At 27.1% G+C, this 16234-nt stretch overlaps 2 protein-coding genes and 1 long non-coding RNA gene across 6 annotated transcripts; 1 reads left to right on the forward strand and 2 right to left on the reverse strand.

Annotated features, from left to right (window-relative positions):
• The first annotated feature begins 2631 nt into the window (after positions 1–2631).
• On the forward strand, positions 2632–4422 carry LOC123269253. The gene is made up of 2 exons (XR_006510360.1): positions 2632–4102; positions 4176–4422. It is a non-coding gene; the product is annotated as an uncharacterized LOC123269253 (long non-coding RNA).
• A 1276-nt stretch (positions 4423–5698) lies between these two features.
• On the reverse strand, positions 5699–7816 carry LOC123269178. The gene is made up of 5 exons (XM_044734764.1): positions 7657–7816; positions 7195–7468; positions 6452–7107; positions 6143–6356; positions 5699–6053 (listed from the first exon to the last, which is right to left on the reverse strand). Exons 1-5 carry the CDS (start codon positions 7714–7716, stop codon positions 5941–5943), a joined length of 1317 nt encoding a protein of 438 aa, XP_044590699.1. The 5' UTR covers positions 7717–7816; the 3' UTR covers positions 5699–5940.
• Positions 7817–9283: 1467 nt separating this feature from the next.
• Positions 9284–15194, reverse strand: LOC123269179 (cilia- and flagella-associated protein 410). 4 transcript variants are annotated; one of them, XM_044734765.1, is made up of 10 exons: positions 14730–15183; positions 14456–14521; positions 13835–14002; positions 13478–13640; positions 13279–13347; positions 13019–13138; positions 12774–12881; positions 11938–12207; positions 11158–11244; positions 9284–11077 (listed from the first exon to the last, which is right to left on the reverse strand). In XM_044734765.1, exons 1-10 carry the CDS (start codon positions 14807–14809, stop codon positions 10967–10969), a joined length of 1242 nt encoding a protein of 413 aa, XP_044590700.1. In that variant the 5' UTR covers positions 14810–15183; the 3' UTR covers positions 9284–10966. The 4 variants fall into 4 exon arrangements, with proteins under 4 accessions (XP_044590700.1, XP_044590701.1, XP_044590702.1 ...); XM_044734766.1 differs by lacking the exon at positions 13279–13347 and having other exon boundaries at positions 14730–15189; XM_044734767.1 differs by lacking the exon at positions 12774–12881 and having other exon boundaries at positions 14730–15189.
• Between the last annotated feature and the right edge of the window lie 1040 nt (positions 15195–16234).

Raw genomic sequence — 16234 nt, forward strand, 5'->3', positions numbered from 1 at the left:
CATATTTTACATAACTACTATCTAAGTATCTCATAAAGTTTTTTCGATATTCTACCGAATTCGTCGCTGTACATCATGTTTTAATATTCATAAAAATCTTTTAACAATTGTAAAAATGATATTGTTATTAACAAGCCAACATTTTCAACTGACGCTATCATTGAAGATTTTTAAAGTATCAAATTGCGCGTAAGCGGAGAAAATTCACTATACAAAATGTGAACATCCGTATTTTTGGTAATTTATTTATTTATTTATTAATCAACATACGCCTATCGGCAATATACATCAATAAAGGGTATTTAAAATTAAATAACATTAATTTAAGAGAAAAATTAATAAGAATTTAATTAATGAGAAAAAAGACGAGAAAAAAAAGAGTCTTTGTAATTTATACATAAATGAGCAATTGTTTTTTGATATTTGACATATATGCACTGAATGTGCCACCGTAAAATTCCACTTCACCATTTAGCTTGTTCACAAGGTTTACGATTCTGTCATGTGGTCGATACACCACATAGCTTTTTGTTGACTTAGTTGTTTTCAGCAGCCTTTTACGCCTTAACATTAGGTTGGAAGGTGCAAATTTGAAGCTCCTGCAGATGTCCGAGGCGTCAATGATTCCATTGACTACCTTGTAGAAAAAAGCCATACCGGCGACCTGGCGACGATTAGTCATATAGTTTAGTTTGAAATGTCTGCAAAGATGATCAGGAGTGTAGGCATTTGCTCCCGACCAGCATCAAAGCTCAAAAAATGATATATATTTCTGTAAAAATTATGTAGAAGTTTTCATATAAACTACATTTTGAACAATGTAAAAGAGTAATGTTTTATGAATATCGATGAAAAAGTATTTGGAAGTAACAATGATTGGGAATACTCGAAATATATTGAAAAAAAAAAAAAAAATTTATTAGATGGAAAAGATGAGTTTTTGCCAATAAATTAATTGATCCTGTACATAAACCTCATAGTTTATAAAGATTACGAATTTTTTGCCAGAATAAGATTCTACTAAAAAATTTTGATCAGATGGCAGACGATTTTAAACAAATTTTTCAAATTATAACTAATTCGTGAATTAGAGAAAATGAATTTCAGAATTCGAGAAAACGAATTCTGAAAGAATTTTACTTTGACATTAGGTGTTGAACTGATTATGTACGATGATTATACACTTATCGATAATACAATAAAACCATTGAAAACTCTTAAGCGTAAAATTAATTATGATTTTAGAGAACTGCTTACTACTAAAAAAAATGTTATCTTGACATTGCCTATGGGTGATCAAACATTTCAAGCTCATAAAACAATTCTAGCTGCCTCTAGCAGCATGTTTGATGCCATGTTCTCACGCGACATAAAAGAAAACAGAGAAAAAGCAATAACCATACCAGATGTTGATCCTAATGTTTTCGAAAAAATTCTTGAGTTCATATACACAAATCAAGTTAATAATCTGGGTAGTAATGTTGAAGAATTATTATAAGCGTTTGATACATACCGATTCAAACACTCAAGAAAATGTGTGAATATTATCTATCTAAAACGATTTCGATTAAAAATGCTATTAGAACATTGGTTTTGGCTGATCGTTATGCAAAAAGATTGATGGACTTTTCTATGTAATTTATAATTATTCTTATTATTAATTTATAATTATTAAGCAAATAAAAATTAACGAATAAGTGTAGCTAAACATTTAATTATAAAAAATTAATTTACTCATACACGCAAAATATTCTTTAATATTTAAAAAGGAAATGTTTTTTTTTTTAATCATAATTTACTTGATTTTGGATACCAATTAAAGTTAAAAATTTATTATTCATTGTAAGAAAAGAAAACTTTAAAATATAAAAATGATTTTTTACGAGTTTTGAATGAGGTACATATTTTAAACTTCGAACCATTTCTTTTAACCATTATTGAATATTTTAATGTTCTTTTGAAAAATTGCTTTATTTATAATTTTTAAAATAAAAATTTGTATCAATATATTTTTTTAGGAAAATTTCAGTGCAACTATAAATCAGTTAAAAATTGCCACATTAAAGGTCGGCCGTAGTAAATAAATAAATATTGAGGAATTTTATTTTTCTAACTACGTCTCAAATAAATTTTGAAATAAAATAAAATGAAGTTTCCGAAAAATAACATATGACTGTATAGAGCTATTGCGGAAGCTTTATAATAGTTGATTTGAAAGTTTTTTCAAAAAGTAATTAGAAAAATATAATTTCAGAAAATACATTTACCGCGGCCTAGCCTTAATAAGTCTACCAGATACAGGAGTTACCATTATTAAAAAAATGATTATAATGCAAATGGTTGTATGACGGTAGAGATTATTATATCATTTTTACATGGCTTAATTTTCAAGAAGTAAGAGTTTTTGAACGATGGACTTTATAATTCAGTAAAAATTCTGATTGGTTGACGTTAAATTAACGACATTAATATGAAAATTAAGTTAAACATCTAAAAATTAAAAAATTTTTTTTTTTATTGTAATATTAAAATTTTCATTTGTAAAAAACTTGAAAAACTATAAGTAGAATTTAAAAAAAATATTTTTTTGTTATAATTTAATTATTAAAAAAAAAAAAAAAAAAAAAAAATTAAAAACGTCGGCTAACTTTAGTATTATGACTTATGATATTAATCAATTGATATTGATAGACATGTAACTGGTATTCTTATTATAACGTATTATTGTTATTAATTTATTGAATTTACATACAATAGTATTATTACAATTATATTTATTCAATGTTTTTACAATTACATGAATCCAAAAGTTCAATTATTTTTAAAACAAATCAGTATTTTTTGAATAATGTAGTCCGATACAAAACAGGGTGATTTACATGTATATAAACAATTATTATGAAAAAAATTTTTTCATAATAATCCTTAAGGGGATTCTGGAACAGAGCTCGCGTCTTTTGTTTTTCAACGCGCTTTTTTATACGACGTAGTAGTTGGCTAGTACCAATTCGTGATTAATATACCGCGTAGATTAATTTTAAAATAACATAAAATATTTGTGAACATTTTTATATAAAAAATTGAATTGTTTCAATTATAAGTAAAAAAGTGCTAGTGATAAAATGGATAAAAGTTATTCCTACGCAAATAAGCACTCAATTATTTACAAACGGGAAATAAAAGAAGCAACGTCATTTATCACATTTTCAACAACAAGTATTGAGGGTCCAGGTAGAATTAAATCGCCTACATTTTCAACGGGTTCACGCAATAACGATCAATGGCACTTAGTATTCGAAGGAAGACACACTTATTAAAAAGGAATTTTATGTGACGAAGATATGCTTAACTTCGGTTAGCAAATGTAAACCAAAGGCTCTGAATATCGTGTTTTTATCTTAAATAAAAATAAAAATAAACACGATTTTGATTTTTCAGTTATAAGTGATCCTTACAAAAAATACGTTGCTGGATGTTTGATAGATAGTGAATATTGGAATCCTATTGATAATTATTTTGATGGTGGTACTTTGCCAATAGATGATCTGTTAAAAAAAAAGATGAGTTTCTACCAAATGATACCTTAACAATATCCGTTGATCTTACTGTGTATGATGGCCACGTATCATTAAGTAATACAAAAATCCCATTGAAAGCTAGAGCGAAAGATCAAATGATCGAGGATTTTAAAAAATTGTTTATTACGAAAGAAGGCAGTGATGTTTTTATTACAATTGATGATAGAGCATTTCCAGCTCACAAATGTATTCTAATGGCACGTAGTCCTGTACTTTATGCAATGGTTTCGCACGAAAACAAAAAATGAAGTTAAACCTGAAATATTTCAAAAAATCCTCGAATTTATTATAGGAACTATTGAAAGCCGCTCATAAATATGAACTTCAAGGACTTAGAGAAATCTGTGAATATTCAATATCTGACAATCTAACGATAAAAAATGCTACTAGAATACTACTATTAGCTGAACGTTACAACGCTAAACTTTTAATGGAGAATTTGACACTCTGGAAGAATCCCACCCATCATTATATTTACGTTTACTCAAGCGTAAATATGCAACTGATATGAAAAATGAATAATGGTATAGCATTATAATTTTTTTACTAAAAAATAATTATTTATTTATTTACTACTTTTCATTTTCTCTATTTCAGTTTTTTCTGATGATAGTTCCAGCCATGCAAGTCTTCATTTTTATAATCAACAAGAAATCAAACGTGAATTTTATTACCAAAATTAAGCTTTTTTTTTATTTATCTTTTTTTATTACTAATAATAATCATATATAAATATAATTCTTATCTTTGCACTTGGTATAATCGTACTTAACATTCAGTTTCATATGTTTTTAAATAAAATTTAATTTGATTATATATTGTGTGTTTTCAAAAGTTGTAGTAGTGGAGAGTTTGAAATTGTCAGCTATTTACTAAATGAACTGAAAAATAGCAAAAAGTTAGGCGGTATTTTATAATCGAATAGTTTTATTTAAATGGAAAAAAAATAAAATATTTTCGTTCATCAGATTTACAATCAATTTTGATAATTTCTGATGCACTGGATGTAATAAACACCGCAAATTTTAATTCAACGATGGAAACCAGTTGGTATGATATTTTCACCAGCACAGTCATTGAATTGTTTCATAATAATTAATACCGCACCAGTAGATGATATCAAATAACTGATAAATTTTTTTTTTTTGTTCCTGATAATTGGAGGTAACTTCTTTTCATTTTTGTTCTTGGCTGTGGTCTTTCTTTTGGTCTTTGTTGTTGCTAGTCGTTTCGGCTTATTTTCTTTAACATTGATAACTACTTAACGTTTGTGTCTGATAGATGATTTTGATTTATTTGTGCTAATTAAATACATATTTTTAGCAGAATTCAAGTCTCTGTCAATATACATTTTATATCCTTTAGTTTTGATTGACTATTGTTTTTAAATAATTACTTAAAATCTAATGAAATTAACAATATTAACTATTGAATCAGTCAGATTATTAGAAAATTGGAAGAATATTATAAATATTATAAAAAAGTTCTTCGTTTCAATAATTTCAAATGAGTAAATATATAATTTTATCTTTAACATAAATTTATTGAATACAAAAGTTAACAAATACACTTGAATTACATTAATTTCTTAACATAAATTTTAATGAACTATAAAACAAAGCCATTAAAATTTTTACAAAATAATTTTTTTTTTTTTTCAATATATTAACGGAATATTGAATTATGTTTTATAAACTAAACGAAAATTAGTTATTACAATAGTCTACTTTTCTCAAGTATCGTTCTATTCAAACAATACTACTCAGTTTGTTCAATTATTATTAGTAACTGATTATAATTATTAAATGTAGTTATAAATAACTATTTTTACACACATGATTTGTTAACTTTCAACAAAACTATTCAGAAATTTGAATATCAATTTTATATATGTCATAAAATATCAAGTAACGCGTTAAACAATGATTAGTTTTTGTGAATGATTAATAACAGGTATAGTATTAGCTATAGTATCAAAAACAAAATTGTTTTTCAATATTCTAATTATAAATTTTGATTTTTGATGAATCTTTAAATGAAATACCTTTTTACGTTTTACAAACTAAATAAATTAACAATTCTAAACTTATATAAACACTAATCACAAACAAAGTTAATTATTTAATATTCCAGATATCAACTTCAAATATTAGTCTAGAAAAAGTTTAGTGCTGAGTACGTAAATAAAAATATTGCACCTATAGTTAACTTATGTCATTTCGCCTTTAATTAAAAATTAATTTACTTTAGCGAAAAATCTAACGTTGTTTAAGTATTATTTTACTTAAATAAATCAATTTAACGAATTAATCATAAATTAAATAGAGGTCCAATTAACCCAAAAAAAGCTGATTACCGATATTCAGTAGAAATTTCTAATTTGAGAACATAAAGTCCCAATAATTTGTCGTACTTTTTTGAATGGTAGAGGAGGGTTCTTCAAACCCACTTGTGGACCATAATATTCATACAAATCTGAAAGATTGTTTTTATAATAAATTATTATTAAATATCATCACTGATAAATATGATGGAATATTAATTTTTAATAATTTTTTTCTTACCAATTATGTCCTGAACTTGACTGTCATTGACGAGAAGACTCGGGTAAATTTTACCAGGATACTTACGTGTTGGCTCTTTCAATGCAATCTTGGGCATTCGATCACGTCCATAGTAATGAATTATTATTTTTTTCGTTAGCTCCATTTTACTCATTTTTCTAAAGAGACGATTTGAAAAATCCTTGGGCATGGTAATATTATTAACAATTAATTCCTATTAACATAAAAGTACATGTATTTTCAATATTTTAAAAAGATAAAAAAAAATAGAAAAAGAAATTAATATACTTTACAAGAAAAAATAATTACCCGATCATTATTGAACCCTGGCTTGTAATTATCAACAACCAGATTACTTCCAATCGGTGTTGTGTGTTTCTTGATGTGAGTAAAATGGGTACCATTTCTGCGTCGTTTCTTTTTTATCTCCGGCATTTCAGCGATCGAGGACTCTTGAGAAGATACAGAAGGAATAGATTCATCTTCAAATTCTGCATTCTCTTGATTAAATAAATCAACATGATCATTCGCAGAATTTTGTGGCAAAGAATCTTGTGTGAGCTCTGCTTCTTCTTTTTCTCTTTCTTCTCCCGTAGCCTGGACATTGGTTTGGCTTGTAGATAATGAAGAATCAGTAAGCAAAATTTCGTTGCCGTTTTCAAGATGTTGAGACTGAATCTTCACAGGTGTAGCTTTCGAGAGATCTACATTTTTTAGCGGAAATTCAAGAGTTTCAAGTATTGTATTTATATTAAAATTATCCTTAGACGCTTGAGTAGCCGAAAATTGTGAAAATACGTCGTTTGCTTCATCAACCTCCATTGATGAACGCTCATCATGTTGTGGTGACATTACCAACTGCTCATCTACGGCATCTCCAAAAAATAATGCAATATCCGGTGTTGAAGACTGGCGAATCTTCTTTGAACGCAACGAAAGCTTTCTTGGAGATTTATCAAAACCATCTGTAAAGCAATGAAAATAGCTGGGTAAGTTCTAAGTTATTTTTCTTAAAAAAATTTATGTTATAATTGCTATTATAATTTAATTACCATTAGGTTGATGAGTAACTAATTTTTTCATTGTGTTGGTGTCCTGTAAGCTAATAGAGCGGGTACGACGTTGAGTGACAATTTCTGATGATTGAGAATCTCTATCAAAATCTAGTGTTTTGCTGTTGATATTTGTGTTATGAGAAGCGGAATGTGAATTTTGTGAGCCGAAGCTGGTCGCCATTTCATCGCTGCTACTTTCATTGTCAATTTCGGGACCCAGACCACTATCTTCGTCCACAGACAAATTTTCCTTTTCAGATGATTTGGATGACTGAAATTTCATTAAATTAATAAATTACATTCAGAAGATATAAATAATAAAATCCTTATGGTTAAATAGCATTCTGTAAAAAAGTACTAGCTAGCTGAAGATAGCGTCCTCAAATGACCTTGAATTTCAAATGATGCTTATCCATAAATTAATGAAATAACAATTATTAATTAATAAAATATACTCACAGAGAGACGTTGTTTTTTGCTTGGAGTGAAATTCATATCCTTCGCAGTGCGTTTAAACATTTTGATAATAAAATTACCAACTTCTTGTTACAGACAACGCGATGAGACGCTAATGGCGTTGCAGCTTTTGTAGTTGAGGATTTAATAATGAGGTAATTAAGTTAATCCTTTGTTCTATCTAAAACTATCGGCGCCACCTGCACCAAACATACATAATGCATAGTTTGATAACAATTAGGGTGCCCAAATTTTTTATAGTATGAAATTAACTTAATTGTGCAAGGTGAATTATACTTATATGTATATATCATGTTTATAGATATTTCATGTTTTTCATGGCCAATACAACGTAAAGGACCTCCCAATTGTTGACTTTGGTTAAATTTCAGCTTTATTACCTTCATTTTTAAATTCTTAAACAAAATTCTTTTGTAAATAATTGAAAATACTGAATACTTAACGCAATAAAGTTCAAAAATAAATAATACTGAAATGAGCAGACATCTGACAATTTTTGAAATTTTTATAACGAATCAATTATGACAAAAGAAAAATATTTTTGAAAATTCACACTTATATTTTTTTTTTTTATTTTTACTCGGAAAATTTTTTTCATAATAATTTGATATTTTCATAAAGTTAGCAGTCACTTGATCGTTTTTTAATTTTCTTTAACAAAAAAACTTTTTCCGAAAAATTATTTAAAAAATTGCATTTTTAATTTTTTTTCATTTCTACATGTCAATTTTTTTTTCATTTTTTTTTTACTATAATTTATAAGTTAAAAAAAATTTTTTTAATTATCAAATATCTACTAAATTAATTTTTATTAATTTGATTGTTAAAAAAATTGTAAGATGTTTGTTGATTTCAGTGTTATCAAAAATTAATTTTTATTTTATTTCATTCTTTTGAATAACTAAAATTTCACAAGTGATTGTCACTAAGAAAATTTTCTGTAAACGTTCATGAAGTATCATCCTATTATTCTTCGTTTACTATTTGAACTTTACACTAAAAAAGTTTTCAAGAATTTGAGTTATTGTTTTCAGTCCAATTTCCAAAAATCAAGTTTTTATCAAATTTTATCAAAAAAAAAAAAAAAAATGATATAATAAATAAAAGTAGTAAGCTTTTCATATTCTGCAGATCAGAATTACAAAGTAAAATGATGAAATCTTTTAATGAAAAAAATTTGTATTACAAAAAAAAAAACAAAATCTAGAAGTTAAAATTTTTTTATTAATCAACTTGTACCACCAGAATCGTTTCTCAAAAATTGAATGGTTAACAAGAAGTAAAAAAAATACAGTGATATAATAAGCAATTGAAATTGTTTAGATATGATGTATCACAAGTAAAACAAAAAAAAGTTGAATTAAAATCTAATTACGTGATATTTTAGTCGTATTTTTTTGTAAACTTTTTAACTAGAATTCATTGCAGTGTTAATTATATTAAAATAGTTACAAGGCTTACACAAATAAGAACGACAAATATGACCTTTTAAAAACTTTTAATAAACCTAAAAATTATGGTCAATTAAAAAAAAAACAAGGTTTTGTAGCGTTATATAAGAAATTACATTTATTGATAATGTATAACCAAATAAAAAAAAAATAACACATTTTCAAAATATTTGAGGGTGTGGCGTTTATTTAAAAAGCCTATTATTTTAGTTATGTATATACAATTTAATCTTTGATCGTTCTAAAGTCAAGTGAAATTTAACTGGCAAGAGAATTGGCTTACCAATACAATAATTAAATTTTTATTTTGCCTACGTGGCCAAGGTTCTACTGGACGTATTGAATTATTAAAATTATTTTATTGATAACAGTATTTAATCATGGAATGAAAATACTCTTGACAAAAAGACTAATTATAATAATTACTTAAACTAATTTAAATGAAATAATTTGTCTTATTTTAGTCTAATATCTCTCTTTTTTCATATACTCTTGTTTTGCTTCCTTTTTCAACATTTTTTTCTAAAACATATGTACATTTTATATTTTGGAAGATTTGTATAATCAATAGTTTGAATTATAATATAAATATTCATCAGTAATAATTAATAATCATCACTGAATAATTTACTAATTATTTAACAAAAATAATTTTATCATATATATTCAAACTTTTTTGAAATGATTAACAATCCATTAAACAATACTCAATTAATTGAAGGTATACAGCATCAAATAACAAATAAATAGATTCTAATTAAATTTTTTTCCTTTAAATCGTTCAAAATAAATTTAATTAATTCCAAATAATATTGGAATATTAATAATGATAATAAGCAATTAATTAAATTAATTAAAGTAGTACGATAAATGGACGGTCATTAAAAACAAAAGTTATGATAAAATATTATTAAACCTATCAGAAAAATGAAATAAATTATACTTATGAGTTTAGATACATATATAGTTGATTGTATTAAAAAAAAATTATCAATTGATGAAATAACAATATAATTTCAATTATATTTTTTTCTCTAAATTTGAAAAATCGGACTTAATTTTCTATCTAAAGTATTGTAAAAAGATTCCTAAGAGTTTTTGTTCATTTTTTTTATCTTACAAAAATGATTTAGTAGAGCCATACAAATTATTTGTCAATTATTGCACTTTTACATGAAGTTTCTTTAGGCTTTTGCTGCATTGAAAAATTTTTTCCACAGCCTAATATTAAAATTTTTTATTTTTTTTTTTTATAAATTATATGACCAAGCTCCTTTCGCTGATTGAATATACCGCAATTGCCTGACATCAGGGCTATTAACACGCCTAACACAACAAGTTTCATCTATAGTTTGATAGTCTCTCGTATAATTTTCTCGTTTAGAAAGAGCATAAGGAATACTTTCACTACTAGCAATTCTTCGAACATAATTTCCTTTTACATCTTGAATTTGATTAAAACATGAATTTTCTGAATGAGTTAGATCTTTTATTCTCCTGCTACAGCTTTTGTGATCTGTTAGTGGTTCGTCAATATACTTATCACCAATAATTTTACTATCAAATCCACGAGGAGAAGTCATTGAAGTTAGTATTGGACTTTTTTCACCGGTCATTTTATCATGTTCTCCAAAATAACGTGGACTTGGATCAATAGAAACATTCTTAGTAGACCGTATCTTAGTTTCACAGTTACATAAATCATAAAAACGATCTAAATCCAGTGGTGCTGCTGTATTTAAAGAGTCAGAATATTCAGGACTTGGTGCCATTGAGTCGACATTAACCATTGATAATGGCAAATTCATAGCCGTGCCCCGATGGGGACGGCGTCAGATACATCATTCTTCTAATTCGTCCATTCTATTGCGAACTGCCATCTCGACCACTTCTAAACTCGGATAATCCAATTCTTTTACAAGACACAAAACAGCGGACAAAATGTTTGAGTTCTAAACAAAAAATAAACGAATAATAATTATTTAAATAACAATAAGAACTCTTAAATTAACTGCAAAAAAATTCTATTTACTCTCGTAACAGGCCTCCTATGATAATGAAATCGACATTTTTCTTTTTCTGAATGTCGTACCCAGCCTGGCATCTCTCGAGGATCCTCCTGCGTTAGAAATAATTAATATATTAAATATAATTATAAAAAGTGCCACTCGAAAGCCGAAATAGAAGTAGATTTCCTACTTAAATAAAATCACAATACTAATAATACAAATACTTCAATCACGTTGATGAAATTCTCTTTTCCTAAATTAAAACGAATGTAATAGTAAAATTTCATTAAATATCTACAGACGAATAGGTTATTTTTAGTCTAGGAGAATAAAATTACATGAAAATTAAAGCTCGTTTAATGGGCTTCAAAATTCAATTTACAAAAATTCGATAAGTTATTTCATTAAAAAGTTATCCGCGAAAGAAACTGCCAAAATATGAATTTTTACGATTTTGAAAATTTTGAAACCCTGTAATTTCTGAACTACTTGACCGATTAAGCTCATCTTTGAACTTGACCTTGGTATTTGTCTAAAGATTAAGTATGTTGAGTTTTGAAAAGATCCATTATGAATTAGAGACGCTATCGTCCGGACAAGCCGTGTTATATCGTATATATAAATACATACATACATAAACTTTTGAACCATATGTATTTTCTGAATCAGCTCGACAAACTTAGTCAGAAAATAGTAAAATTTTTCGAAAGTTCTGCCATGAGGACAAATGCAATAGTTAGATTTCTATGAAGTCTACTAAAAAAAAAATTCACATCAACAAAACAAAATACAAGTTAACTGACCCTTTCATTTTGATGAGCAGAAGTTCGTCTTGATTGGTGTGGCTCTTCGTAATCTAGTTGTCTTCTATCCTCACATTCATAAATATTACGATCAATAGATCGTCTTTCATCACCATATTCGTTTGCAGAGTAAGCTGTCCTTGGTGACGGCAGTACCTGTTGTGAGCGATGAGTATTGGGTTCACTCGATCTTTCATATTCAGTACTGTAACCACGACGATCTTCATAATCTCCATTTTGTCTAGCTACTGCCGGTCGATCATCGTAATCCTAAAATACATTCAAATTAAAAAAATAAATTAATTCAAATATATTATCATTGTGAATAACGACCGAAAAAAAAATCCAGTATATTGAATAACCGTACATAATATTGAATTTCAATAATATATTTCATTTCTTGTTTTAGTTCAATACCGTTACGTTAATATTCAGTAATTGAAAAAGTTCACATAAAAAAAATTTCATTCGATTTTTAAATTATAAAAGTACTTAGCAATAAAATATTGAAATAAAACATTAAAAAAGTTAGGAAAAGTAGCGAATGACTCAAGAATGAAAGTACAAGCCAAGTTGGATTACAATTGTGACAAGGCAAATCACATGCTCTAATTCTGTTGCGTAAATAGAGATTATAGTTTCATATCGGTGTACATCATGAAATTGTACTATTCATTATGTTTAAATTAAAAATGAAATTAAAAATTTTTTTTCTGATTATGATCAAAAGGCACCCCATAGTTTTTATGAAATAAAAAAAAAATGCAAAAAAATTTGTTAAACTAGCATAGAAGCTAAATAATTAATTTACCGATTTTTATTATACTTAGCAGTACCTTAGAAATCTCAGGAATGTTAGTCTGCAAACTGTGACCATTGGTACGAGATTCAACTGACTTAGCTGCTTCATCTTTGATTTGATTTTTAGTTTGGCCATTTTGAAGCTGGTAGTTATTAATCATTAATCGGTACTTATTAATTTATTCTTAATAATTAATTGATTAATAATACTATAAAGTTATGTTAACATAAAAAGCTTTAAAGAATTGCTTAGAATAAAATAAAAATTTTTAATATTTACATCATAATTGTAGTGATTATTTTGAGAGTATTGATGAGGAGATGACGCATTGTAATTAGCATTTCTTCGATCTGTGTCTTGATATTCTTCATGTCCTTGATGGGGATCATCATAGCTTCTCTGTGAATTATAAAAACAATAATTAGAATTTATAAACTGTTTTTTATTTTTTTTTTTATTTTTATTTTGTTGAAATAAAATCGTCAACTAAGTGTGAAATATTTTTCATATGAAATGATGAAATTTATTTATGATTTTACCTGGTCACTAGACGAACTGTATCTCCTATTTCTTTCTAATTCAACTTCGTCAATGAATTCGGCGACTTCCTGATTATAAGCATTAGTAATACAAAATATTAGTAACAAAAATAACTTTTAATTAAAACATACGAATTTTAGTACAGTCATATTTTTTAAAACATGCGATTGAAAGAAATAAAATAATATGTAATATTACTTCTGGGCTCGCTAGATCAGATTGTGGAGGTGATGCATCCATACTAAGTGGATGAACGAGAATTTTGCCGCGTGATAGTGCCACATTTATTTCGTCAGCAGTCACAAATTTATCATCAAGTTTTTCTAAATTCGGTAAAGCTCTTATTACAGCCATACGATACCTACAAGAATAATAAACAGCACATTTAATAACATTATTTGGTTGAAATAGCATTGAAGAAAGTAATTTAATTTAATAAGAGAAAATTTATAATTGAGTTAATTAATACAGTGCGTGGATTATTGAAGAAAAATTCACTCGAAATAAAATCATTTATTACAAATGATAATTAATTATTTTTATGATGATTCTTACCCTTCTCTTTCGGCGCAAGGATTTTCTTCGAGCCATAAATTTCGAAGATTTGGTAAATTTTGTAAATAACATATTTCATTTAAATCTGTTATATTATTTCTTCTAACAAATAAGTCCTTTAAATTTGAACAGTATTGAAAATCTGCTAAACTGTTGATTTTGTTGACGCTGTAAAATGTATGCATAAATACATTAATACTACTTATTAATTATAATTATTGATGACAAATAATAATTTAATACGTAGTTTTTAATTACTACGTACTAATTTATTACAATAACTTTTTAATAAAACATCATGTTCTTTAAATGATACCGATTAAGTGACTTGATTAATTTAAAAAAAATAACAATTTCGTATAGAGTAATTAATTCAAATTAAAATTTATGAAATCAATTATTAAATATTTATAATTTTGCTGAGTTTGAAGGATTTAGAGTAGGTAGAACAACCTATTCTGAAGAAATGTGTAGGCTCAGTGGCCTTGAAGTTGAACAAGTATCAAGCAATCACATGCATATGTTTAAAAAAACATTTATTGAATTGTCTTTTAAAGGTAAAACAGTTAATCGATATCGAAAGTAAATAAATTGCTTTATATATTATTTTTAAATCCATACCTTAGTGATAAAACTTCTACTTTTTTCAATTCACGTAGAATACTCACATCTGTCAACTCGGAGCCCCTGTAATTAAAAAATTATCTTATCATTAAAAATTAAAATAATTTGATACTTAATTAATAAAAATTAATTGGCAATTATTGAATACTGTTGAAATAAACAGTAATGATAAGAAAAAAAATTTCGGCGACCAATAATGGAAAAATTATTGCAATAATCTAAACACTTTTATCAAATATATGTAAATAAATAAAATCAACAAATTACTCACCAACAATTTAATTTTTTAACTGCTGTAAGATCAGAAATTCGTGATCTAGCAACAACCATTTCTTCCGTTAGTCTCACCATTGTGAAACATTTAATTTTCTATTTTATTGTTTTTTTTTATTTTTCACAAATTAACGCAAAGAAAAATTTAATTTGATTATAAACAAAAAATTAATATCAATACTTGTAATTTAATAAATTAAGTGACAGTCACTTAGTGAATACTCAATATAAAGTAAAATAATTACTATGTGGTGGAAAACATATTTTATTATATTTTTTTTAACTGTAAAATAATTTCTCACGTTTGAAAAGAGTTGTTTATGAAAAGATTACACAAACCATACGTCATCATGGTTCTTGCTCGACTGCTATGAAACAGGCCGTGAAAGAAATAAAGTGTTAGTGTGTGTGGTGAATCACAGACAATAGAAATAAGAGACGGGAAGTTAAAAAAATCAATGTGATTTATATTTTAATCCCTGATAGCCACCTTAACTCAAACTTTTATTCAATCTACTGCCAAAATTTGTAGCCAACTTGATGAAAAAAGTTGCAAACCAAACGTTTTTACTTAAGTTGTCTACAAGTTACACTGCAATTTGACGTCAAGACTTGCAGTACAAGTATTTTATTCAAGTTGTAGTAAAATTGTAGTACAATTTAACCAAAATTTGGGTGTTAATTTGTATTCAAATTGGGGCTGTAGATTTTAGTCAATTTGTGTACAACTATTGTACTGTAAAAATTTACGGCAAACTTGATGTCAAGTTAACTGTAACTGCTGAAATCCAACTACCCTGATAGCCACCTTACCTATAATTTACTGTCAATCTACGTCCGCAATTTGAAGCTAACTTGACGGAAAGAGTTGGCAAAGCGAGCGATTACCTATTAGTTACCTATAACTTACCTGCAAATAGACGTCAAAACTTGCTGTACAAGTATTTCCGTCAAATTGTAGTAAAGTTGAAAGGAAATTTAACTACAAGTTTGATTGTTAACTTGTATTCAAGTTGCGGCCGTAGATTTCTGTCAGTTTTCTTACAACTGTTGTTGAGTGAAGAATTACCGCCAACTTGATGTATAAATTAACCGTAACTGCTGGAAGTCAACACTTACTGAGAAAGCGCTGGCTATCAGGGTACTTTTAATCAAAGCGTGGCTATCATCAGGGTTATTATAAAAAAAATTTTATATGATACCCTGATAGCCAAGTTGGCCGCAACTTTCTGTCAATCTACTGCCGCAACTTGTCACCAAGTTGGCGGCAACTCTTGGAAATTAACTCGGTTGATGTCAACTTGTTCACCAAGTTGTCGACAAAAGTTGCTTCTGAAACTTTTTCACACCAAGTTGACGACAAATTTGTCAAGAAATTTGGCGACATATTGCGGCAGTAGATTGGGCTCTTTTTTCTCAGAAACTTGTCGCCAACTTGACGCCAACAGTTACAAATTCGAAAGTTGACCGCAAGTTGTCGCTAAATTGGTGGCAACTATCTGA

This window comes from Cotesia glomerata, linkage group LG7 (genome assembly GCF_020080835.1).
Source record: "Cotesia glomerata isolate CgM1 linkage group LG7, MPM_Cglom_v2.3, whole genome shotgun sequence".
NCBI lineage: Eukaryota > Metazoa > Arthropoda > Insecta > Hymenoptera > Braconidae > Cotesia > Cotesia glomerata.

Coding starts and splice junctions, on each gene's coding strand:
- LOC123269178 (XM_044734764.1), bottom strand. CDS start 7,716: ATGTTTAAACGCACTGCGAAGGATATGAATTTCACTCCAAGCAAAAAA. Junction 6,357..6,451: donor CAGGGTTCAATAATGATCGG/GTAATTATTTTT, acceptor TTATGTTAATAG/GAATTAATTGTTAATAATAT. Junction 6,054..6,142: donor TCAAGTTCAGGACATAATTG/GTAAGAAAAAAA, acceptor ACAATCTTTCAG/ATTTGTATGAATATTATGGT.
- LOC123269179 (XM_044734765.1), bottom strand. CDS start 14,809: ATGGTGAGACTAACGGAAGAAATGGTTGTTGCTAGATCACGAATTTCT. Junction 14,003..14,455: donor GTAGAAGTTTTATCACTAAG/GTATGGATTTAA, acceptor TACATTTTACAG/CGTCAACAAAATCAACAGTT. Junction 13,641..13,834: donor CCTTGCGCCGAAAGAGAAGG/GTAAGAATCATC, acceptor TTATTCTTGTAG/GTATCGTATGGCTGTAATAA.